Source organism: Notolepis coatsorum (genome assembly GCF_963971535.1).
Source record: "Notolepis coatsorum genome assembly, chromosome: 16".
NCBI classification, from domain to species: Eukaryota; Metazoa; Chordata; class Actinopteri; order Aulopiformes; family Paralepididae; genus Notolepis; species Notolepis coatsorum.
The window spans coordinates 14,469,914-14,496,380 of NC_140180.1; the positions used below are offsets into that span (position 1 = coordinate 14,469,914).

At 47.9% G+C, this 26,467-nt stretch overlaps 1 protein-coding gene across 1 annotated transcript in view; it reads left to right on the forward strand.

The window, feature by feature from the left end:
- Positions 1-26,011, forward strand: part of LOC311242891 (soluble guanylate cyclase 88E-like) — a gene marked incomplete at both ends in the record, with an annotated part of 56,416 nt that extends 30,405 nt beyond the window's left edge. Inside the window, 8 exons of the mRNA XM_084331955.1 lie at positions 4,020-4,166; positions 5,679-5,825; positions 7,679-7,835; positions 9,880-9,989; positions 10,720-10,809; positions 18,167-18,331; positions 23,272-23,427; positions 25,868-26,011. Coding sequence (XP_084188081.1) covers positions 4,020-4,166; positions 5,679-5,825; positions 7,679-7,835; positions 9,880-9,989; positions 10,720-10,809; positions 18,167-18,331; positions 23,272-23,427; positions 25,868-26,011 — 1,116 coding nt within the window. The remainder of the gene's footprint in view (positions 1-4,019; positions 4,167-5,678; positions 5,826-7,678; positions 7,836-9,879; positions 9,990-10,719; positions 10,810-18,166; positions 18,332-23,271; positions 23,428-25,867) is intronic.
- Between the last annotated feature and the right edge of the window lie 456 nt (positions 26,012-26,467).

Genomic DNA, 26,467 nt, shown 5'->3' on the forward strand with positions numbered 1-26,467 from the left:
TCTCTCTCCTGTGTCCTCTCTCTCCTGTGTCCTCTCTCTCCTGTGTCCTCTCTCTCCTCTGTCCTCTCTCTCCTGTGTCCCTCTCTCTCCTGTGTCCTCTCTCTCCTCTGTCCTCTCTCTCCTGTGTCCTCTCTCTCCTGTGTCCTCTCTCTCCTCTGTCCTCTCTCTCCTGTGTCCCTCTCTCTCCTGTGTCCTCTCTCTCCTCTGTCCTCTCTCTCCTGTGTCCTCTCTCTCCTGTCTCCTCTCTCTCCTGTGTCCTCTCTCTCCTGTGTCCTCTCTCTCCTGTGTCCTCTCTCTCCTCTGTCCTCTCTCTCCTGTGTCCTCTCTCTCCTGTGTCCTCTCTCTCCTCTGTCCTCTCTCTCCTGTGTCCTCTCTCCTGTGTCCTCTCTCTCCTGTGTCCTCTCTCTCCTGTGTCCTCTCTCTCCTGTGTCCTCTCTCTCCTGTGTCCTCTCTCTCCTGTGTCCTCTCTCTCCTCTGTCCTCTCTCCCCTGTGTCCTCTCTCTCCTGTGTCCTCTCTCTCCTGTGTCCTCTCTCTCCTGTGTCCCTCTCTCTCCTGTGTCCTCTCTCTCCTGTGTCCTCTCTCTCCTGTGTCCTCTCTCTCCTGTGTCCTCTCTCTCCTGTGTCCTCTCTCTCCTGTGTCCTCTCTCTCCTGTGTCCTCTCTCTCCTGTGTCCTCTCTCTCCTGTGTCCTCTCTCCTGTGTCCTCTCTCTCCTCTGTCCTCTCTCTCCTGTGTCCTCTCTCTCCTCTGTCCTCTCTCCTGTGTCCTCTCTCTCCTGTGTCCTCTCTCTCTCCTGTGTCCTCTCTCTCCTGTGTCCTCTCTCTCCTGTGTCCTCTCTCCTATGTCCTCTCTCCTGTGTCCTCTCTCTCCTCTGTCCTCTCTCTCCTGTGTCCTCTCTCTCCTCTGTCCTCTCTCCTGTGTCCTCTCTCTCCTGTGTCCTCTCTCTCTCCTGTGTCCTCTCTCTCCTGTGTCCTCTCTCTCCTGTGTCCTCTCTCTCCTGTGTCCTCTCTCCTGTGACCTCTCTCTCCTGTGTCCTCTCTCTCCTGTGTCCTCTCTCTCCTGTGTCCTCTCTCTCCTGTGTCCTCTCTCCTGTGTCCCTCTCTCTCCTGTCTCCTCTCTCATGTGTCCCTCTCTCTCCTGTGTCCTCTCTCTCCTGTGTCCCTCTCTCTCCTGTGTCCCTCTCTCTCCTGTGTCCTCTCTCTCCTGTCCTCTCTCTCCTGTGACCTCTCTCTCCTGTGTCCCTCTCTCTCCTGTGTCCTCTCTCCTGTGTCCTCTCTCCTGTGTCCCCTCTCTCTCCTCTGTCCTCTCTCTCCTGTGTCCTCTCTCTCCTGTGTCCTCTCTCCTGTGTCCTCTCTCTCCTGTGTCCTCTCTCTCCTCTGTCCTCTCTCCTGTGTCCTCTCTCTCCTGTGTCCTCTCTCCTGTGTCCTCTCTCTCCTGTGTCCTCTCTCCTGTGTCCTCTCTCTCCTGTGTCCTCTCTCTCCTCTGTCCTCTCTCTCCTGTGTCCTCTCTCCTGTGTCCTCTCTCCTGTGTCCTCTCTCCCCTGTGTCCTCTCTCTCCTGTGTCCTCTCTCTCCTCTGTCCTCTCTCTCCTGTGTCCTCTCTCTCCTGTGTCCTCTCTCTCCTCTGTCCTCTCTCCTGTGTCCTCTCTCTCCTGTGTCCTCTCTCTCCTGTGTCCTCTCTCTCCTGTGTCCCTCTCTCTCCTCTGTCCTCTCTCTCCTGTGTCCTCTCTCTCCTGTGTCCTCTCTCTCCTGTGTCCTCTCTCTCCTGTGTCCTCTCTCTCCTGTGTCCCTCTCTCTCCTGTGTCCTCTCTCTCCTGTGTCCTCTCTCTCCTGTGTCCTCTCTCTCCTGTGTCCTCTCTCTCCTGTGTCCTCTCTCCTGTGTCCTCTCTCTCCTGTGTCCTCTCTCCTGTGTCCTCTCTCTCCTGTGTCCTCTCTCTCCTCTGTCCTCTCTCTCCTGTGTCCTCTCTCTCCTCTGTCCTCTCTCTCCTGTGTCCTCTCTCTCCTCTGTCCTCTCTCTCCTGTGTCCTCTCTCTCCTCTGTCCTCTCTCTCCTGTGTCCTCTCTCTCCTCTGTCCTCTCTCTCCTGTGTCCTCTCTCTCCTGTGTCCTCTCTCTCCTCTGTCCTCTCTCTCCTGTGTCCTCTCTCTCCTCTGTCCTCTCTCTCCTCTGTCCTCTCTCTCCTCTGTCCTCTCTCTCCTCTGTCCTCTCTCTCCTGTGTCCTCTCTCCTGTGTCCTCTCTCTCCTCTGTCCTCTCTCTCCTGTGTCCTCTCTCCTCTGTCCTCTCTCTCCTCTGTCCTCTCTCTCCTCTGTCCTCTCTCTCCTCTGTCCTCTCTCTCCTCTGTCCTCTCTCTCCTGTGTCCTCTCTCTCCTCTGTCCTCTCTCTCCTCTGTCCTCTCTCTCCTGTGTCCTCTCTCTCCTGTGTCCTCTCTCCCCTGTGTCCTCTCTCTCCTGTGTCCTCTCTCCTCTGTGTCCCCTCTCTCCTGTGTCCTCTCTCTCCTGTGTCCCTCTCTCTCCTGTGTCCTGTCTCTCCTGTGTCCCTCTCTCTCTCCTGTGTCCTCTCTCCCCTCTGTCCTCTCTCTCCTGTGTCCTCTCTCTCCCCTGTGTCCTCTCTCTCCTGTGTCCTCTCTCCTCTGTGTCCCCTCTCTCCTGTGTCCTCTCTCCCCTGTGTCCTCTCTCTCCTGTGTCCTCTCTCCTCTGTGTCCCCTCTCTCCTGTGTCCTCTCTCTCCTGTGTCCCTCTCTCTCCTCTGTCCTCTCTCTCCTGTGTCCTCTCTCCTCTGTGTCCCCTCTCTCCTGTGTCCTCTCTCTCCTGTGTCCCTCTCTCTCCTCTGTCCTCTCTCTCCTGTGTCCTCTCTCTCCTCTGTCCTCTCTCTCCTGTGTCCTCTCTCTCCTGTGTCCTCTCTCTCCTCTGTCCTCTCTCTCCTGTGTCCTCTCTCTCCTGTGTCCTCTCTCTCCTGTGTCCTCTCTCTCCTGTGTCCTCTCTCTCCTGTGTCCTCTCTCTCCCATGTGTCCTCTCTCTCCTCTGTCCTCTCTCTCCTCTGTCCTCTCTCTCCTGTGTCCTCTCTCTCCTGTGTCCTCTCTCTCCTGTCTCCTCTCTCTCCTGTGTCCTCTCTCTCCTGTGTCCTCTCTCTCCTGTGTCCTCTCTCTCCTGTGTCCTCTCTCTCCTGTGTCCTCTCTCTCCTGTGTCCTCTCTCTCCTCTGTCTCCTCTCTCCCCTGTGTCCTCTCTCCTGTGTCCTCTCTCTCCTGTGTCCTCTCTCTCCTCTGTCCTCTCTCTCCTGTGTCCTCTCTCTCCTCTGTCCTCTCTCTCCTGTGTCCTCTCTCTCCTCTGTCCTCTCTCTCCTGTGTCCTCTCTCTCCTCTGTCCTCTCTCTCCTCTGTCCTCTCTCTCCTGTGTCCTCTCTCTCCTCTGTCCTCTCTCTCCTGTGTCCTCTCTCCCCTGTGTCCTCTCTCCTGTGTCCTCTCTCTCCTGTGTCCTCTCTCCTGTGTCCTCTCTCTCCTGTGTCCCTCTCTCTCCTGTGTCCCTCTCTCCTGTGTCCCTCTCTCCCCTGTGTCCTCTGCCTGCACACCATGGGCGATCGAGCCTTCTGCTCTGCCGCACCCAGACTATGGAATGCTCTCCCCATCCACCTGAGAGCACCACAATCCGCAGAGGCTTTTAAAAGGGGCCTAAAAACATTTCTTTTTAACAAGGCTTTTGCCTGAATTTTTCTTTTACTTTATTTTTTTTTTACTTCTATTCATTTTATTATTATTTTATTTTATTTTACTTTTATGTTCTTCCATTTCATTGGTTGTCTTATTCATTTTAATTGTTTTTATTCATTTGAATTGTTTTATTCATTTAACTTTTTGTCTATATCTCCTGTAGCACTCTGAGATTCTCGCGAATATAAAGTGCGGTACAAATTGAATCTATTATTATTATTATTATTATTATTATTATTATTATTATTATTATTATTATTATTATTATTATTATTATTATTATTATTATTATTATTATTATTATTATTATTCATGAGCTCAGGAGCAGAAGAAGTCCAGCAAGCTGGAGGAGAGCATGAAGATGCTGGACTACGAGATGAAGAAGACGGACGACCTCTTGTACAGGATGATCCCCAAGCCGGTGGCCAAGAGGCTGCGCAAAGGAGAGCCGGCCGTCAACACGTGTGAGGTCAGGAGGGCTGGAGACGGAGCATGATTACATTACATTACATTACATTACATTAGATTATACATTAGATTACATTACATTACATTACATTACATTACATTAGATTAGATTAGATTAGATTACATTACATTAGATTACATTACATCACATTAGATTACATTACATTAGATTACATTAGATTAGATTACATTACATTACATTCGATTAGATTAGATTACATTAGATTAGATTACATTAGATTAGATTATACATTAGATTACATTAGATTACATTACATTCGATTAGATTAGATTACATTACATTACATTACATTACATTAGATTAGATTATACATTAGATTACATTACATTACATTCGATTAGATTACATTACATTACATTAGATTACATTACATTAGATTACATTACATTACATTAGATTACATTAGATTAGATTAGATTATACATTAGATTACATTACATTACATTTGATTTAAATGTATTGTCTTATAATATTCAGATTCAGATTCCTTTATTGTCACTTATTTCAGTACTTCAGTACAGCAAGAAGAGTGCAATTATTTTTATTGTGGTCCCTGGACCGTAGCAGCTTCCAATAATAAAAATACAATAAATTTAGCACAGAATAAAATAAGATGACTTAAATAAAGAGTACTATATACAGTTCTAAAAAGTGTGCAGTGCAGATCAGGATGTAGCTATTATACTATATACAATTTAAATAACAAAATGGCTATGTACAGTTCCAAAAAAAGTATGCTGTGTGATGTGCAATGAGCAATGTGCAAAGTTGAGCAGTGTGTAAATATGACATAATATTGTGTCATTATATGAAGTTTGGGATCCAACCAGAGTGCAAATGTAACAGTAAAGTGCAATAGTAATATACAACGTACAGGTGATTAAACTGGGTATAAAATATATAAATCAGTACTACTGAGTAATAGTGCTAATCAGATGTATGTACAGAGTTGTAGTATTAATATGTACAGTGATACAGGTATAAAGACAGTATGGTAGTAGTAAGTCATACTGGCCATCAGCGTAACTAGTAAGAGTAGGTACGGGATATGTACAGATATAGATATAGTATCTACAGATATGAGAGAGAGAGTATAGGCCTGGCTTTCCTCCACTTGGGTGTGGGGACTCCCAAGTAGGAGAAAAAGATGAGGGTCTGTATGCAATACATACAGGCAATAAAGATTTTGAATCAGAAAAATGTGAATTTGAAAATGTGAATTTAAAAATGTGAATTTGAAAATTAGAAAATGTGAATTTGAACATGTGAATTTGAAAATGTGAATTTGAACATTTGAATCTGAAAAATTTGAATTTTCCGTGGTATGGACTTATCTCAAGCCCTGCCCTCTTTTCTTGATCCTGCAATCGCAACTGTTGCTTCCCTCACGAAAAGAGGACAGAGGGCGGGGTTTGAGATACAGGTCAGTTCAGGGTCGAAACTTTGTAACTCTTTCTAAACTCACCAGTTTCCCCGCTCCCCTTCCTCCAGGTGTTCCCAGACGTGACCATCCTCTTCAGCGACGTGGTGGGCTTCACTCGCATCTGCAGCCACATCACCCCCATGCAGGTGGTCTCCATGCTGAACACCATGTACATGCTCTTTGACACACTCAGCGAAAAGCACCGTGTCTTCAAGGTACGTGTGGTTTCCCGCAGTTAAAGGAACAGGTACAACTCGATAACTACTAGGAATGTCTGACCACTAACTGTGTCTTACTCTTACTACTACTACTACTACTACTACTACTACTACTACTACTACTACTACTACTACTACTACTACTACTACTACTACTACTACTACTACTACTACTATAACTTATGACATATATCATGATGTCATCATATCCCCAACTAGCTTCCCTCATGCCATGTCCCCACCTAGCATCATGTCCCCACCTAGCATCATGTCCCCACCTAGCATCATGTCCCCACCTAGCTTCCCTCATGTCATGTCCCCACCTAGCTTCCCTCACGTCATGTCCCCACCTAGCTTCCCTCACGTCATGTCCCCACCTAGCATCATGTCCCCACCTAGCATCATGTCCCCACCTAGCTTCCCTCACGTCATGTCCCCACCTAGCATCATGTCCCCACCTAGCTTCCCTCACGTCATGTCCCCACCTAGCTTCCCTCATGTCATGTCCCCAACTAGCATCATGTCCCCACCTAGCTTCCCTCACACCCTGTCCCCACCTAGCTTCCCTCACATCATGTCCCCACCTAGCATCCCTCATGTCATGTCCCCACCTAGCATCATGTCCCCACCTAGCTTCCCTCATGGCATGTCCCCACCTAGCTTCCCTCACACCATGTCCCCACCTAGCTTCCCTCATGTCATGTCCCCACCTAGCTTCCCTCACATCATGTCCCCACCTAGCATCATGTCCCCACCTAGCATCATGTCCCCACCTAGCTTCCCTCACGTCATGTCCCCACCTAGCATCATGTCCCCACCTAGCATCATGTCCCCAACTAGCTTCCCTCACATCATGTCCCCACCTAGCTTCCCTCACATCATGTCCCCACCTAGCATCATGTCCCCACCTAGCATCATGTCCCCACCTAGCTTCCCTCACGTCATGTCCCCACCTAGCATCATGTCCCCACCTAGCATCATGTCCCCAACTAGCTTCCCTCACATCATGTCCCCACCTAGCTTCCCTCACATCATGTCCCCACCTAGCATCATGTCCCCACCTAGCTTCCCTCACGTCATGTCCCCACCTAGCTTCCCTCACATCATGTCCCCACCTAGCATCATGTCCCCAACTAGCTTCCCTCACATCATGTCCCCACCTAGCTTCCCTCACGTCATGTCCCCACCTAGCATCATGTCCCCACCTAGCATCATGTCCCCAACTAGCTTCCCTCACATCATGTCCCCACCTAGCTTCCCTCACGTCATGTCCCCACCTAGCATCATGTCCCCACCTAGCTTCCCTCACGTCATGTCCCCACCTAGCATCATGTCCCCACCTAGCTTCCCTCACGTCATGTCCCCACCTAGCATCATGTCCCCACCTAGCATCATGTCCCCACCTAGCTTCCCTCACGTCATGTCCCCACCTAGCATCATGTCCCCACCTAGCATCATGTCCCCACCTAGCTTCCCTCATGTCATGTCCCCACCTAGCTTCCCTCATGTCATGTCCCCAACTAGCTTCCCTCACACCATGTCCCCAACTAGCATCATGTCCTCACCTAGCTTCCCTCATGTCATGTCCACACCTAGCATCATGTCCCCACCTAGCTTCCCTCACACCATGTCCCCAACTAGCATCATGTCCTCACCTAGCTTCCCGCAGGATGAAATCTTGTTGGTCACCAGCAGGCAGGGAGACAGACAAACAGACAGATAGACATGCATGTACACACAAAAACAACACCTACTGTACTATTATAAAACCCTGTCCAAGGGTGAAGCAACAATAAATCCAGGGAGGACTCTCCCCCACAATTCCAGCCTACATGTCCCTGTCCCTCCAGGTTGAGACAATTGGAGACGCGTACATGGTGGTGGCGGGTGCCCCAGAGAAGACTAAATACCACGCCCACAACATCTGTGACATGGCTCTGGACATGGTGAGCTCCATCGACCACCTCAAAGACCCCTCCAACGGAAACAACATCCATGTCCGTGTGGGTGAGTTGTTGCGAGGGGCGGCTATGCAGTGACGTAGTGGCAAAAGTTCATGGTTTAAAAAGGTGACGGTCAACTAGAATCTGAGTTGGAGGAGGTTCATCTTCCACTACATCCTTTCGTGTGTGTGTGTGTGTGTTCCTGATTCAACATAAATTTCCAGACTATAAGTATAAACCATTTGAATGGGATTTTCCAACAGGGGACAAAAACACTGTCTTGGGTGTGTGTGTGTGTGTGTGCATGCGAACATATGTGAGTGTTGTCGAAACTACGCACAAGTGTGTGTGTGTGTGTGCGTGTGCGTGTGTGCGTGTGTGTGCGTGTGAGAGACATGTCTGGCGAGAGTTTGTATGGAACGTGCAAGAATTTAAAATCGGCCCAGCCGCCAGTTCCGTTTTTTTTTTACTAGTATGGCCATGAAATCGGTATTAAGTAGGTATTAAAAAGTCTTAAATTTAACTCGTTGAAACCGGCAGATGCCCTGATGATCTTCTCGCCTCGCAACTGTCCCTCCGAACGGCGTGCTTCTCGGAGTCGAAACGCAGCTCGGGGTAGAAGGGGGCGATGCGAAGGACTGACGGGTCGTTCCGAGAACTTCCGACCGCCTCCAGTCACGTCTAGCAAGCGCGGCTGCTTTCAATTAATCTCCAACGTAGAGGAACATATGTGTACCTCGTTGGCTGCGTGCACTCCTCTCTACATCGGAAACCAATTGAAAGCAGCCGCACCGCATAGATTTGCTAGGCTGCTTTGGGGCGAGAACGAGCCATTAGGTTTCGGTTCCCTCTGAGGAGGAAAAGGCACTGAATTGTGTGTCGCTCTTTTCTCATCTCATTTCTCCAGGGGGCGGAACACCGTTCATTCCAAAAGCGATTGCAACTGTTTCCACTGCGGACGCGATAGTTATGTTAGTTTAGAGATCAGATGAGGCAAAACGCTCGACTAAATAGATCAAGTGCTGTGTTTTTGATACATACTGTAACGTCCTCGGAAAAGGATGACTCACCGATTTGGCTGTTGTTATTATTTCTCACGTTCGTTTATTTCACCATTAGCATAGGTTACGTGTACCAAGTCGGGGTGCATCACCTCTGCTTGCCAAACGTAGTCTCATCGCCAAACTTCCCATACCTAGGTGCCACACCCTCTTATACCTTTCCCCAGGTCAGCCCTGCCCCCTCCCCTCTACCAACCCCCGGCTCGCGCGACCAATAGCGTCGCCGCCGCCAGCCCCAGGTTTGTAGAGTGCAGAGTGACAGCTCGGCTGACCAATCACCCAAATCCCAGGGTCGCTACAATACAATAAATACGTAGGACTACCATTGATTGATTGAAATTTGGGTTTGGGTCGCGACCCATAGTTTGAGAACCACTTCCCTAGTCCATGTATTCCACATCCCCTAGTCCCTTTATTCCACATCCCTAGTCTGTTTATTCCACATCCCCTAGTCTGTTTATTCCACATCCCCTAGTCCATGTATTCCACATCCCCTAGTCCCTTTATTCCACATCCCCTAGTCTGTTTATTCCACATCCCCTAGTCTGTTTATTCCACATCCCTAGTCCATGTATTTCACATCCCCTAGTCTGTTTATTCCACATCCCTAGTCCATGTATTCCACATCCCCTAGTCTGTTTATTCCACATCCCCTAGTCCATGTATTCCACATCCCCTAGGTCTGTTTATTCCACATCCCCTAGTCTGTTTATTCCACATCCCCTAGTCAATGTATTCCACATCCCCTAGTCTGTTTATTCCACATCCCCTAGTCCATGTATTTCCCCCAGAATCCCCATGGGTACCACATCTTGTTTACCGTAATTGAGTTACTGCCATGGAAATAAATATTTTTTTTTTGCTCTGTTGGTTCTGATCTTGCGAGAGAGAGTGCGAGAGAGAGAGAGAGAGAGAGAGAGAGAGAGAGAGAGAGAGAGAGAGAGAGAGAGAGAGAGAGAGAGAGAGAGAGAGAGAACGAGTGTGAGAGAGAGAAATAGAGAGAGAGATTAATTGGACTGACCCTTGCTTGTCTTGGCTCGTCTGCAGGTATCCACTCTGGAATGGTGGTTGCAGGTGTAGTAGGCCATAGGATGCCCCGTTACGGTCTCCATGGCGACACAGTGCACACCGCATCCGCCATGGAGAGCAGTGGCAAGGTGGGCAGAAAGGAAGGAAGGGAGAAAGGAATACTGTTAAAAACAGATTGATGAACGATATCCTTCCTTAAAGGAATAGTTCACATTTTTGGAACCCTAGCCCTATGTGCTACTTATCAATGATGTTTTTGATCATCAGTAGTCATTTCTCAGCACTATCCACGCTGTTCCTGACACTACTGTAACGCCGGATAGTTAGCCGCAAACCAGTGCAAAGTCAATGGGGTCGAGCTCCCGTCTGTTACAAGCTGACCGAAGACAACTTCAAAAATCTACTTTGTGTGACGACACTACTGTGGAGTAGATTTCAGTTGTCCTCAGTCAGCTTTGTACAGACAGGAGCTTGACCCCATTGACTGTGATTAGCTCTTCTGACAGGTGTACAGTATGTGGTTTTGTTAACCCGTTCGCCACCACACTACAGGAGGTCAAGCCTCTCACTACCACACTACAGAACCGTCTGTAGTGTGGTAGCGAAAGGGTTAACCTTCTGTAGTGTGGTAGTGAAAACGGGTTAACCCTTTGTCGTGTGGCCCGTGAAAGGGTTAACCTTCCGTATTGTCGCAGTGAAAGGGTTAACCCTTTTGCCGTGCGGCAGTGAAAGGGTTATTAACCTTCCGTATTGTCGCAGTGAAAGGGTTAACCCTTTGGCTAGTGTGGTGAGTGAAAGGGTAAATTAAGATTGATCGGACGACCTCTGCCCCCCCCCCCCCCCCCCCCCCCCCCTCAGGAGATGCACATTCAGCTGAGCTGCGCCACCCACGAGCACCTGAAGGGGAGCCACTTCATCTTCGAGAGAAGGGGCACCATCACCATAAAGGTCAGGGGTTACCGGGGCGGCTACGTGGCGTAGTGGGCAAGGCGCTCGCCACGAAATGCAGAGACGCTGGGATCGCCTATTCGAGCCCAGCGCTCCACATTGCTTTCAGTTTAGCTGGTCGTCCGTACTAATACACATTGGCCGTATTAGGTGGGTGGGAAAACTGATGGGTGGGGATCGGGCGTTGTGGACAGCGACTCCTACAGGTCGGTTGGTGCGCCTGCGCAGTAGAATCAGGAAGTGTCGGGGCAGCGTGAGCCTCCCATGGCGCGTTACTCCTCGCCACTGAGAGATCGAGCTGCGCAGGTGAAAAGATGCAACTGCTGTTACCTCAAGTACCGGAGGGGACTTGTGCTATGTATGACTTAGTCCACATTGCAGCCGGCTTGTGGGAGGCAAGAAACAGCGTCCGTGACAGGGGAGGGTTGAATTGGATGATACGAAATTGGGATGGGAGAAAATATAGAAAATGGGAGAAAAAGTGGATAAAAAAAAAAAAATCAGCGGTTACCGGAATTCTACCGTCACCATGGCAACTACACGGACCCGACGTAGTTAACCTAACCGACCCGTGTGTCATAGCAACCGCCACTTCATCGTCACGCATGGACACCTGTGGTCACTTAGAGGTGCACTATGCACCACTACACCACACTAGAAAAGAGACGAGAGGAATTAAAATCAGTCCTCGGTGAAGGAGTGGGTCCGTGAAACACAGTTTGAAGCTAGAAAGCTACCTGAAATGTTAATTCAAGGAGGTCTACATTGGTTCACACAGTGCCTCAAATGGTAAATAGACTGCATTCATATAGAGCTTTTATCACGGGAGGACCGGGAATCGAACCGGCAACCTTCTGAATACCAGACGACGACCGCTCTAAATGGTAAATGCATTTATAAAGCGATTTACAATTTGTTCCTCACATTTTACCCACTCACACACACCGATGGCGGAGGCGACCATGCAAGGTGCGGACCTGCTCATCGGGGGCAATTAGGGGTTAAGGGTCTTGCTCATATATGATATATATAAATTACACGCTCTGCAAACAACCCCCCCCCCAACCCCTGAACCTGCATAGTGCATACGACAGTAGCTTGTCTCGCGTCTATACTTTCCGTAGCCGCATTTCTGGCAAGACGCTCTCTGATTGGCCGACGCCTGTTTCTACACTGGTTAAGCTTAGGCACGCTTTCGAAGTTGGTTAAGGTTAGAGTTTGTCTTAGAGCATGGCGATAGAATGCCAGGTAGTTGCAGGCTGTTTGACGCGGAAATGGGCAAAGACACAGCTCGTCACGCGATTGGGCAACAGTGGCCAATCAGAGAACGTCTGCCAGAAATGCGGCTACGGAAAGTATAGACGCGCTTGTCTCCTCTCAACCCCAACCCCTGAACCTGCATAGTGCATACATACGACAGTAGCTTGTCTCCTCTCAACCCCAACCCCTGAACCTGCATAGTGCATACGACAGTAGCTTGTCTCCTCTCAACCCCAACCCCTGAACCTGCATAGTGCATACGACAGTAGCTTGTCTCCTCTCAACCCCAACCCCTGAACCTGCATGAGTGCATACATACGACAGTAGCCTGTCTGCGTCTCTACATTTCGTAGCTCCATTTCTGCAGACCCCTCTCTGATTGGTTGAACTCCATTTCTGCAGACCCCTCTCTGATTGGCCACTACGCCCATGTGACCGCGGCAGCGTGAGAGAGCTGCAGTGCGGAAATAGGCTGCATTCTATTGCCATTCTCTGCGACAAACTCTAACCTTAACCAACTCCGAAACAGCGCCTAAACTTAACCCTTCTAACCTTAACCAACTCCGAAAACAATGCCTAACCTTAACCCTAACCTTAACCAACTCCGAAACAATGCCTAAACTTAACATGCCTAAACTTAACCGGCGAAAGAATGCACGATAAAAAAAAAAAAAAAAAAAAAAAAAATGAAGGGAATCGAACTTGTCACCAACGCACCGCAGGATCCACAGCAAGGCGGCGAACCAGTTGAGCTAGTCGTCGACCTCAATAACCTTACGTGCACCTCCTTCGCGTACCTTAGAGAGGGGCCGCTTCGCTCAACCAATCAGAGAGAGGCTTCGCTCAACCAATCAGAGAGGGGTCTGCAGAAATGGAGTTCAACCAATCAGAGAGGGTCTGCAGAAATGGAGCTACGAAATGTAGAGACGTGTCTCCTCTCAACCCCAACCCCTGAACCTGCATAGTGCATACTACAGTAGCTTGTCTCCTCTCAAAACAAACGAGACACCGTCAACATGTCACGCACGACCCGCCACTACGGCATAATCACTCTGCTGCTATTTTCAGATCAATGAGCGTTCTTGTACGCTGACTGGAGTAGTCCCCGAGCAGTCAGATTATGACTTGTTCTCCCCTGCTGTCAACAAAGCTGTTCTGAGGGGCTTGAGGAAAACCGAATCTCAGTCTTGTTTCTGCCTCTGGTGGAGTCCATTAAAACGTAACATTCACGCACGGTAGCTGAGGCGAATGTCTGGCTCGTTGTTTTTGCTCGTCTGTGTTGCTTTTGCATGTTCTAATCTGACTCGGTCTGTCTCCTCCGAGTCAGTAGATTGAAAGATAACGGCCCACCGTGGCTGTGAAAGGTTTCAGAGGTTTTGCCGATTGCAGGTGCTAATCTTCAGAGAGCATGCGGTCACTCGCCCCGCCCGTCAAAATAATTCTGATCCATAATGACCTTTTGGCTCCTGTGCATGATTGTGTACACAATGTGGCCTTTTGGAAGGTCATAAACGTCTGGAACCTAAACCACCCCCTTTTAACACTTTCAGGTGTGAGGTGTTTTTTCTCTCTCTCTCTCTCTCTCTCTCTCTCTCTCTCTCTCTCTCTCTCTCTCTCTCTCTCTCTCTCTCTCTCTCTCTCTCTCTCTCTCTCTCTCTCTCTCTCTCTCTCTATGAATCCTATCTTAGAATTCTATAACTCTATTGCATTGCTTTCAATGGCCAGTAGCCATGGCAACATGTTCAGTGGCCCAGGAGGTAGAGCGGCCGTCTGGTAATCAGAAGGTTACTGGTTCAATTCCGGCTCCTCCTTGAGCAAGACACTTAACCCCTAACTGCTCCCGATGAGCAGGTTTGGCACCTTGCATGGTCACCTTCGGTGTGTGAATGTGTGAGTGAATGGATCTTATAGCCATTGTGTAGTGTGATGTGTGCCTGGTGTATGGCAGCCATTGAGCCTGTGTAGCCCAAGGTTGGATGCTACACATTGGTGATGGAGGAGGCCATTTCCGCTCTATTATTGTAAACCTATCGTTTATCCATATAACACTGTGGTTTGTTATATCAATCATAGTATATTCATACTCGTGCCACTCTGTATAATATCACACATACATCCAGCCCTGGCGGCTGGGTGGCGCAGCGGACATTGCGCTCGTCACCAACGCAAGAGACGCCGGTCTCGAATCCGGCTGTCAGCGTTGCCTCCGGCTTGGGCCGGCCGTCATACTGACTCAATTGGCAGAGTTAGCGGGAGGGAAGTCGAAGGGTGGTAGTCTGGTTGTTGTAAAACAGCGACTCCTACAGGTCGGTCAGGGCGCCTGCACAGCAAAGACAGGAAAATGGCGGGGCAGTGTGAGCCTCCTACACGTTACTCCTCGCCAATGAGAGTCCGCACTGGCAGGTGAAAAGATGTGACTGGCTGCCTCCACATGTATCGGAGGGGACATGTGATGGTCTTCTATCCTCCCTACGACCGGCCAGTGGGGGGCACATGCGAGCAACGATCAGGACAGGGGAGGGAGAATTGGCACGAGAGGAAATTGGGATGGGAGAAACATCACAGAAAAAGGGGGAGAGAAAGTAGATTTAAAAAAAAAAACACACATATCCAGCCCGTCGTCGAGGACCACACCTATAGGTTCTTAGCGGTCGGGGACAGAGCCACGGCTACGTTCTCCACTGTGATCGAAAGGTCGGTCAGTGGGGAGGATTCAACTCAGCAAGTGAGGTAGCTCCGTTTTGCTCAGGTTCAATTTGAGGTGGTTGGTCGTCATCCAAGCAGAAATGTTGGACAGGCAGGACAAGATCCGTTCAGAGGCTTGGGAATCTGAGGGAGAGGAGAGGAAGAGTTGAGTGTCTTCAGCATAGCAGTAGTATGAGAAGGCATAAGAAGTGATCATGTTACCCAGAGATTTGGTGTAAAGAGAGAAGAGGAGGGGTCCAAGGGCCGAACCCTGGGGGACACCCGTCTGTAGGTGCCTCTCCGTGATACTTGGTAGGAGCGGTCGCCGAGGTAGGATGACAGCCATGCCAGCGCAGAACGTACAACTCTCATTCGTGCAAGGGGATGTGAGGAGGATCTGATGATTGACTGTCTCGAAGGCTGCTGACAGGTCCAGGAGAATCAGGACAGAAGAGAGGTCTTTCGCTCTTGCTAAGTGAAGAGCCTGGAGGTCGTTCTGTAATAGATAATCAGAGAGCTGGTTGGATACCAGATTCAAGTGATTTGGAGAGAAATGAGAGAGAGAGTTCTTTATGATGGTGGGGTTCAGGGTTTGTCTTTTGAGGAGTGATGTGACTCTGGCTGTTTTAGAGAGGTGGGAACCACCCCAGAGTTGAGAGAGGAGTTAATGATTGCAGTTAGGAATGGGAGGATGTCTGGTGCGATGGTCTGGAGGAGTGGGGAGGGTATCGGGTCCAGCTGGCATGTAGTGGGACGGTTTGACGTCACTTTAGCCCTTCGGCGTCTGTGAGGGAGAGAAAGATGACAAAGTGAAAAATTCATGTTTCAGCACTTGGAGTGGGTGGGGGCTGGGAGAAGCAGCTATGGATGTTCTCTACCTTTTCTCTGCAGAGAGAGTGGAGGGAGGAGGGGAAGGAGGGGTGAGGAGGGAGGACATGGTGGCGTGCAGTTTGTGGAGGTTCTTAGCCAAGGCCTCGATCTTATGGTGAAACAGGCAGCAATGTTTTTGTGGATGCTGACAAGAGGTCATGATAAGCAGTGCTGTCCCCAGTGATTTGCACGTCCTCTCTGCAGCTCTCGGTGTCTTCTTCAACCAACTGGGTCTCTCAGCCATGCTCTGGGTGTGGAACGGCTGGCAGCTTCTTGGCGAGGGAACAGAGCTTGTCAGAGGAGGTTAGGAGGGGCTGAAAGGAGAGTGGAGGTTGCCGTGTCTGAAGGAGAGTGGGAAGTCTCGCTGGAGGGTAGATTGGACAGGAGGTCAGAGGAGAGGGCGGGGGGTGGGCAGAGAGGGCTGGGGGGGGGGGGGGAGGGCGGGGGGAGCGGGGGGCGTATGTTGTGTCCAAATGAGACAGTTTGAGTTTGAGTGGATGGTTTGGGGTGAGAAAAGATACAAAGACGCGGTGTGATACGTGGATGGGAGTTACCGTGGTGATAATTACGCTGAAGTCACAGGAGATATGAGGTCCAGGGAGCTGCAAGCCTTGTGGGTGGGAGGCCTGACAGTGGGACAATAAATTGACTATTGAACCAGGGGTTCTCAAACTTTTTCATACCGTGACCCCATTTTATTTAGGATTTTTTTTGGGGGACCTCACACTTGTGTATCGCAACACAATGTATCGCGTAATTTCAACGTGGAATAAGGAATATCAAAATAAAAGCACACGTTGTTGAACTTGATCGTGCATATTTATTAGAAAATGTAATTACAGCACTATGTTATCAATACACATTTATAAAACGAGGCATATTTAGCCAAAATATGTTGGCAGAACTCATTGGGGGCCAACAGCGCCCTCTGCTGATGGCCCTTCGTTGCCAGTGCTTTATCCAATGTAGGATAGGACTTATTTGTGAGCGCTAAACATATCAAATATAATAGCAATAGATCTAAATAACACAGTGATCGTCAATGAGTTGCTTCCAGTCAACATGCATGAAACAGATAATTTTTTCATACATACATTTCTATTTTATACCGTGATGAATATCAATATATTTCTAGAGCGTTCTGTCTCATCTCAATAAACTCCAGCAAATCGAGCTTAAATGTATTTCCTTAGAAATCGTGCCATTTGTTGCTTGATTTATGAATAGTTTTCAAATAAACGCTAGATTATCAATATTATATGTGTCCTCATGCACGAAGAGAAGCGGGGTCTGAAAAATCGCTTCTCCGTACTTTGGTTGGCGCGAACCTCACACACACACATGCGCACGCTCCGATGGCGGTGAAAGGAACATCTGATTAACCCAAGATTCGTAACATAAAGTCCTTACCTCACATCTGATGTCCTGCAAAAAGATTAATCCAATTCCTGATCGCCATTCCAAATATTGATCGCGTTTATTGATCCAACGTTATATATCCAAAACACATAATCCACACTGCTCTGAGTGTCCCCAGTCCATCTGTTATAACAATACTGCATGCCCGAGAAGGAAAACCTGGACCGGACTTCTTAGATTGATGCACAGCCCCAGCCAGAGGGATTCCAATGATGTGCAATACCATCCGGGAGACGATAGGCGGCGGTATTTGCCCTTTGCGAGCTCAGACCCATTCCCAATGATAACGTCAGGCTGGATGGATGAAAAATGAATGGATATAGATAATAATAGAAATATCGATTAAAACCCGAGATTTCTCTGGTTTGGCGCCCAGAGCATGGCGAGTTAACCCGGACTATCTCGGGTTTGGCCTCCAAAGTGTTAAAAGAAATAAAAAGAAATAATAAAACTTTTTTTATTTTATTTTTCTTTACTTTCCCGTAGTTTGAGAACCACAATCTAATATAAAGAACTTTGAGTATCTAGAAAAGTGCTATATTAGATTAGATTCTAATTAATTGTCATTATACAGCAAAGGTACAGTACAACAGAAATAAGTTTGGCATCCAACCAGAATGCAAATGTAACAGTAAAGTGCAATAGTAATATACAATATACAGGTGATTAAACTGGGTAGTAAGTAAATCAATTAGTACTACTGGGTGTAGTGCTAATCAGATGTATGTACAGAGTTGTAGTATTAATATGTACAGTGATACAGGTAAATACAGTATGGTCGTAGTCATACTGGCCAGTAGCGTAAAAGATATGTACATATATAGATATAGTATCTACAGATATGTATACAAATGCAATGATTCATATGTTTATATTTATTTTTCTTATGCTGTAAGATTAGTTTACATTGACAGTGTTTGTAAAACATCAGAGTACAATTGAGAAAGACACACTTAACCTCAAATGTATACAGTCTGAAGAAAAATCCTTGATTGCACTGCTAATGTCCAATCTCTACCTCCTTCTTGACTCTCCTCCCTCTCTCCATTCCTCCCCCTGCTCCTCCCTCTCTCCCTCTCTCCCTCCCTCCCTCTCTCCCTCCCTCCCTCTCTCCCTCCCTCAGGGGAACGTGGAGATTGAGACCTACTGGCTGAAGGGGAAGAGAGACAAAGACGGAAACGCCCAGGCGGCCTGTCCTCAGTTCGAGACCCAGACCATCAGCAAGGCCATCAGCAAGGCCACCGTCCGGGCCCCCGAGGAGGGCCCCCGGGAGGAGGTGGAGGGCCCGGTGAGGATATATCCAGGGTCCGCTTGGGCAGGGCACCAGAGATGTGGTGGGAAGTAGAGCGCCCACTTTAAAACTCAGTTGACCTTTTCTGACCTGTGAAATAGAGTTGACCTTCCAGAGCAGCAGAGATGGAAAGTAACTAACTACAACAATATTCTTGTTACTGTAATTGAGTCGATTTTGTTTGTTGTTGTTGAGTGACACACATTTCTAGGTACTTTTGACTGTATTAATACCTCTATGTAAGCTTTATTTTCGGCCAGTATTGAGTATTGAGACTGTGAAGCAGAGTAATTGGTCTTTATTTCTCTTGACTGCCGCTAACCTTGTTGATAATGATAATGAAAGGACCAATCCCCAAACCTTGGGCTTCTATCAACAATGATTAAAATAATTGCAAAGACCACGCCACAAGGAGCACTCAGTCAATTTGTTTGTCTTATTAAGTGAGCACTCTTTTCCATCTTATTCATATAACATACAGTATTCAGTAGAGTAAGTATAAGACTATAAGAGTGATGTTTTACATGAACATGTGTAAGAGATGTAAGAAGAGGTCAGTCTTTTTAAAGAAAATAAAACCTAAATTGATACAAATCATTTTTTTTAAATTAAAATAAGTGGTCTACATGTTAAAATAATAGCTCTACACGATGGCCATCACTGATATAGATTGTCTGGTCAGTAACATGGGTCTCCCAGTCCCTCTGCGCCACAGTAAACACAAAATAAATTATCTGGTATCCCGTTCCCACTTTATCCACTCAGGAGAGAGAACTCCACACTGCAAAAATGGTTAGACAAAGATAAGAAATAAAAACTCGTTTTAAGCAAATGTGTCCTTGAAACTTTCCTTTAAAATAATTTACCAGTGCAGTAAGCTAATTTGGCTTGGAAAGATTTCTTGAAATTAGTTTAAATATCTAGGGTTCTCTCTCCTGATTGGATAAAGTGGGAACAGGATACCAGAACATTTATTTAGTGTTTACTGCAGAGCGGAGGGACTGGGAGCCCCATGTTACTGACCAAACACTGTGATGGCTGTCAGGATGTAGAGCTATTTAACACTTATTTGAACAAAAGAAATACCACTTACAGCATCTTTAATATTGGCAGTCGCTTGCCTTATGGTGACGTCAGTGTCCTCCATGTTTAAGTCCATCGTTATTGTTCATTTGCGCATGCGGGTCAGTTCAGGAGCGTGAATCTGGAATCAGACCATTTTCTTTTATTATGTGGACAGCCAAACAAAATCTGATCTAAGCAATCAATCAGAATTGAGCTTGTTACCCAAGCTGTGCTACTCAGGCACTGAGTCTCATGCCTGGTATCAAACCCAACGTAGGGGGAAATCAATAAGATAGGATAAGGTAAGATAAGATGTTCCTTTATTGATCCCCTTGGGGAAATTCGGGCGTCATAGCAGCATGGGGGAGGGGGGAGGGCAGGGTAAAATATGAGAAAAGTAAACGGTGTAAACAATATACTGAACTCCAAATATGAGAAAAATAAACAGTAGTAAACAAAGGTTCAGATGAGGGTCTGTATGCCAGTTATGTTACAATAAATTTAAGCAATAACAAATTTGAATCTGGATATATATACTATGAGTAAGAGTAAAAGTAAACAGTATACACAAGGTGCAGTATACACAAGGTACCCTAACTGGCACGATATTCGTCGTACGTTGCAGTCTGTGCAGGTTTTGGTGGTTAATTAAGAGTCGGACACACTTAGTGGTCAGGCGTTCCTAATAGTTCTTGAGTTCTGAAGCCGTTAGTTCTCCAGCTGCTGGCAGCGGTCCATGCCCACTGTTGTGGAGAGTGGAGATTGATGGCCACCGGTACACGAGGGACTTGCCCGATGCAGTTAGTGGAGTGTCGGGGGGGGGTGAAAATCACAACCGTGACAATCACAATAAGAGAAGGTGGAAGATGCCATGTACGGTGAAACTATATTGGCTGAAATGTAGCCAAGATGTTAGTAATTTCATTAAAGCAGCTACATGTAGAATGTTGATATCAAGATATTATTGTCAAATCAATATTGATAGCTTTGCATTAGAAAAAAAGTAGAGTCGGTAACCTCTTCTTAGTGACATTTCTTTGGTTCGCCCCAAAAATGGAACAGTGTATTACATGTTTTTTTTTTTTTACATTAGGACGGACACTAATGTACCATTCCAAAGAGCTGTCTCGTTTTCCAACCATCACGCTCCCCCCCCCTTTCGTCTTCCCCCGAAGCCCGGTGTACGGTTGTGATGTCTACATTCCCTTAGTATCAGCTGCTCTGTCGCGTCCGTGTTATACCTGTCGTGTCGTGTGTATGTAAAACCCGAGAGCCTCAGAGGAGAGAGCATCTACCGCGGAGGGCTGGCCGTCGGCGGCGCCGGCGGGAGGGAGTGGCCTATCCGGCGGCAGCGACGGGAACGCCGACGGGAAGTTGAAGGTATGGCCTCTATCGTGATGATGACCGTTTAACCCTCCAGTCACCCTTCAAAAAACCCACTACCTGTCTCCCTAGAGACCGAAACTGCGATCTCAGTAAAAACATATCTTTTTCATGTATTGTTCAAAAAAAATCATGAATATCATTATTAACTTCAGTCCTCACCATACATTCAGGATTTTAACCATTTCTTAAATTAGGGTTAGGGTTGGGGTTGGGGTTAGAGTTAGGTGGTTAGGGTTACCCTAGGGTTACCCTAACCCTAACCCCCTAACCCTAACCTGTCCAGTTCTGCGACTAGGGTGAAAGGTGTGACACTTGTTGTTCACACGCTTAATAGTGATTGTTTTTAAAAAAACAAACATGAATTATTGTAATGTGAGTCCAAGATGTGATACCGAGCAACTTTTTTGGCATATACATCAAATCTAGCCAACGCTATCCACAAACACACGGTAAAAAAAATAAAAAAGGCGTTTTGACCAGAACTGCGACAAGGGTGACTGGAGGGTTAAGATGAGATAAGATGTTCCTTTATTGAGCCCCTCGGGGGAAATTCGGGCGTCGTAGCAGCATGGGGGAGGGGAGGTACAGGTATGGGCAGAGTAATAGTAGAAAGATATAAATATAAGCAATCAAATTTGATCTGAATATAAAAATATGAGGAAAAAGTAAACAAAGGTGCTGATGAGGGTCTGTGTGCCCTATCGGTTATATTATATGTTACAATAAATATAGGCAATAAAGACAATTTTCATCTGAAAATTCACATTTTCCGTGGTATGGACCTATCTCAAGCCTCACCCTTGATCCTCCGATCAAAACTGTGAATTAGTAATGAAAATAATTAGAATATGAATATATATTACGTGTTTGAGTAAAAGTAAACAGTATGAGTATACACAAGGTGCAGTATACACAAGGTACCCTAACTGGCACAATATACGTCTTTCGTTGCAGTCCGTGCAGGTTTTGGTGGTTAAGAGTCAGACGCCGTTAGTTCTCCGGCTACTGGCAGCAGTCCATGCCCACAGTCGGGGAGCCTGATGGCCGCTGGCACAAAGGACTGGCCAATGCGATTTAGTTTGAAAACAGCTTCTTCCTCATTTGAGATTCAATAGTGGTTGGAACACTGACGGTGTGCCGCCACTCGGTGGAAAGAGCGATGGGGCTCAGTAACCTCATTAGTACTGAATATATCGGGAGCCTCTAGGTGGCAGTGTTGTAGCAGATCATCCGACTCAAATGGCGTTGTGCGGCGAGGAACAGGATACTTCGTAAGTCTCCGTGAAAAATGATATACTGTTCCGTTTTTGGGGCTCGTCTCCAGGCATGATCTGGTGGGCATGCTGCCGGGTAACTCCATGGTCTTTATCTGTAATCTCACTTCTTCACTTGGCTTGCATGCGAACAGAACCACAGGGGGGGGGGGGGAGTATGGCAAGCCGTTTTAGCTTTTATTCCAAATTCCTAGCTAGCTTGGTACCAAAATTGTTCTTGTGAATGAGCTAGCTAGGTACCCAGCAAGCTAGACATTTGGAATAAAAGCTAAAACGGCTTGCCATAGGGGAGGAGGTATGGCAACAACCATCTGAGTTGGCAAGTGTAGTCTTTAACCAGGGTATCTGCAGGGTATTAGAAAGTTTTAAAGTATTCAATTCATAATTAATCATTTGACGCGAGGTATTAAAAAGCCTTACATTTCATTTGCACAGGTATTACATTTTTGAGGGGGCAGACGGGAGATTAAATAATATTAGATATATGAAATGTTTTTGTATCCAAGTCGTTGTTTTTTGCGGAGCTTGTATGCACGTGCGAGAATTTTAATGGCCGTGCAAGTGCAGTCCGCAGTTCAATGGCGCTATGTGTTTCTTTTGCTAGTATGGTTGTGAAATTGATATTAAATTTAGCTCTAAGTGGTATTAAAAAGGTCTTAGATCGAACTTGTTGAAACCTGCAGCTACCCTGCTTTAATGTAGTCTTGATTTTGAGAAAACACTATCAACCACAACACTAAATCTTCACAGTTTTCTCTGGACTAGTCTTACTTAAATATTTGTATTATAAAAAATGTTGGACCTAATAATTACCAAGCTATCAATTTGGTATGTTTGACGTTGAAAAATTCCACATGCATAGGAACTTTTAACGACGTGATTCCCGGGATGATTGTTGATCATTAAAGGGAGCACATCGCCGTGTCCATCACAGTAGTCGTCTCACGGCTGTATGTTTCCAACCACCACGCCACGGCTCATTTGGCCACATCATGACACGCCATGTAACGATAATCACTAATCATCACCCGTTGTTCGCTGACAAGGGGTGTTTCTGTGATTGAAGACTGTGTGAATACTGGGATACTCTGGGGAACCTCACACACACGCACCCACCTCGTCTCCATCCATCTATCTATCCGTCTGTCATACACCCCCCCTCCCCCTCCCCTCCCTCCCCCCCTGACGCGACCTCTGTTCTTGCCCTTTAAGATCTCCGCCCGCCTGGCGTCGAGGGAGGAGGAGGAGGAGCACGTCGTCGGGTCCATTCGGTCCCAGCGTATCAACATGGAGATCGCCCGAGGAGGACATCCTCTGGAGGAGTCCGCAGAGGAGGGCAGGAGGGAGGACGAGACGTCTGTCCACAAGGTGAGAGAGAGAGAGGGGAGAGGACGAGACGTCTGTCCACAAGGTGAGAGAGAGAGAGAGAGAGAGAGGACGAGACGTCTGTCCACAAGGTGAGAGAAAGAGAGAGGGGAGGACGAGATGTCTGTCCACAAGGTGAGAGAGAGAGAGAGAGAGAGAGAGAGAGGACGAGACGTCTGTCCACAAGGTGAGAGAGAGAGAGAGAGGACGAGATGTCTGTCCACAAGGTGAGAGAGAGAGAGAGAGAGAGGACGAGACGTCTGTCCACAAGGTGAGAGAGAGAGAGAGTGAGAGAGAGAGAGAGAGGACGAGATGTCTGTCCACAAGGTGAGAGAGAGAGAGAGAGAGGACGAGATGTCTGTCCACAAGGTGAGAGAGAGAGAGAGAGAGAGAGAGAGAGAGGATGAGATGTCTGTCCACAAGGTGAGAGAGAGAGAGAGAGAGAGAGAGAGAGAGGATGAGATGTCTGTCCACAAGGTGAGAGAGAGAGAGGACGAGATGTCTGTCCACAAGGTGAGAGAGAGAGAGAGAGAGAGAGAGAGAGAGAGAGAGAGAGAGAGGACGAGATGTCTGTCCACAAGGTGAGAGAGAGAGAGAGAGAGAGGACGAGATGTCTGTCCACAAGGTGAGAGAGAGAGAGAGAGAGAGAGAGAGAGAGAGAGAGAGAGAGAGAGAGAGGACGAGATGCCTGTCCACAAGGTGAGAGAGAGAGAGAGAGAGAGAGGACGAGACGTCTGTCCACAAGGTGAGAGAGAGAGAGAGAGAGAGAGGACGAGATGTCTGTCCACAAGGTGAGAGAGAGAGAGAGAGAGAGAGAGGACGAGATGTCTGTCCACAAGGTGAGAGAGAGAGAGAGAGAGAGGACGAGATGTCTGTCCACAAGGTGAGAGAGAGAGAGAGAGAGAGAGAGGACGAGATGTCTGTCCACAAGGTGAGAGAGAGAGAGAGAGAGAGGACGAGATGTCTGTCCACAAGGTGAGAGAGAGAGAGAGAGAGGACGGGATGTCTGTCCACAAGGTGAGAGAGAGAGAGAGAGAGAGAGAGAGAGAGAGAGAGAGAGAGAGAGGACGAGATGTCTGTCCACAAGGTGAGAGAGAGAGAGAGAGGACGAGATGTCTGTCCACAAGGTGAGAGAGAGAGAGAGAGAGAGAGGGAGGAGTGCAGGGTTATCAGCCTACATTAAAGGTACAATCTGTAATGCCACCAAACGGCGACCTCTAGGCAAAAGAGCTTGGTATTGCGCTTTGTTTCCTTTTTTTCCGTTTGGTCTGACGTGTGGGTTGGAGTGCTGTGACTTACTGTACTGTGAGTTTCTCCAGAGCCCTCTCTCCAGAGCCTGAGGTGTGACCGGAAGTATCAACCCCTCCCCCCCCTTACCCACCGAAACCCACTCTGCACATTTATTAGACAAACACTAAAACTGTAAACAAAGCGCCGTACCATGCTGTCATCTTGTCATCTTTTCCCCAGAGGTTGTTGTTTGGTGACATTACAGATTCTACCTTTTGAGTATTGAAGAGATGTGGGCGTAGGTTATTAAACACTTCATTGACTTTACACCTCTCCATTGATTCTCTCTTCTTGGTTCAGTTTGTTTTCAGTCCTCTTCTATTCTTTCTTCTCCTCCTCCGTCACCTCCTCTCCTCTGTCACCTCCTCTCCTCCTCTCCTCCTCTCCTCCATCACCTCCTCTCCTCCTCTCCTCTCCTCCATCACCTCCTCTCCTCATCTCCTCCTCTCCTCCGTCACCTCCTCTTCTCCCTCTCCTCCATGACCTCCTCTCCTCCTTTCCTCCTCTCCTCCATCACCTCCTCTCTTCCTCTCCTCCGTCACCTCCTCTCCTCCATCTCCTCCTCTCCTCCTCTCCTCCTCTTTTAGCTCATGTTGCTGGTGTTTGTTTTCCTTGTTGTCGAGGCTCATTGAAAAACACAACAAGTATAACGTCAACACTCTTCTCCACCCTGATACCCCCTTCTCCTTCTCCTTCTCCTCCTCCTCCTCCTCCTCCTCCTCCTCCTCCACCTCCTTCTCCTTTTCATCCTTCTCCTCCTCATATTCTTTATCCTTCTCCTTCTCCGTCACCACCTCCTCATATTCTTCATCCCTTTCTCCCTCCTCCTCTTTCTCCTCCTCCTTCACCACCTCCCCCTCCTCATATTATTCATCCCTCTCTCCCTCCTCCTCACCTCCTCCTCTTTCTCCTCCTCCTTCTGCTCCACCCCTCCCCCTCCTCCACCCCTCCTCCTCATATTCTTCATCCCTCTCCTCCTCCACCCTCCTCCCTTTTCTACTCCTCTTTCTGCTCCACCCCACCCTCCTCTTTCTCCTCCTCCTGCTCCACCCCTCCCCCTCCTCCACCCCCCCCCCTCCTCCTCCTCATATTCTTCATCCTCCTCCTCCATCCCCTCCCCCTCCTCCTCCTCTTCTTCCTCCTCCTCTCTCAGTCTCATTATAAGTGCAGTCATCAGGAGGGCCTCCAGGGGGCGCACCTGAAGATGGACAGCGCGGAGTTCGAGGGCAGAAACTCCATCCTGCGTTCCCCCGGCGACTACTGCTGCTCGGAGAGCAGCGTGTGTTCCGTGTCCTGAAGCGTCCAGTCGCTCTGTTTACCCACCTGCTGACATGGAGTGTGTCCACCGTGTTGAGCCAAAATGACTCCTCGTGATTGAAATGCATGGTGTAAATTCATAGCAAGTAGTCAGTCATCCGAATGACAGGGGGTGCCGTCGTCAGAGCCGTTATTCTCTTGTGATCGGCGAGGCTCATGGGTATTGTAGTAATGGGTGCCATGGAAACGAGTAAACATTACGACATGAAAAAAAACATTTTCTCAAAAGATCAAGTTAAAAACATTTACCTTTTATTGTTTTGTTTTTTGTATCCACTTTTTCTCCTTATTTTCAATTTTTCTGCCATCCCAATTTCGTGTATCCAATTCTCCCCTCCCCTGTCTTGAATGTTGCTCGACTATGCCCCCCACTGGTCGGTTGTAGAGAGGATAGAAGCCTTGCATCACGTGTTCCCTCCGGCACACGAGGAGGCAG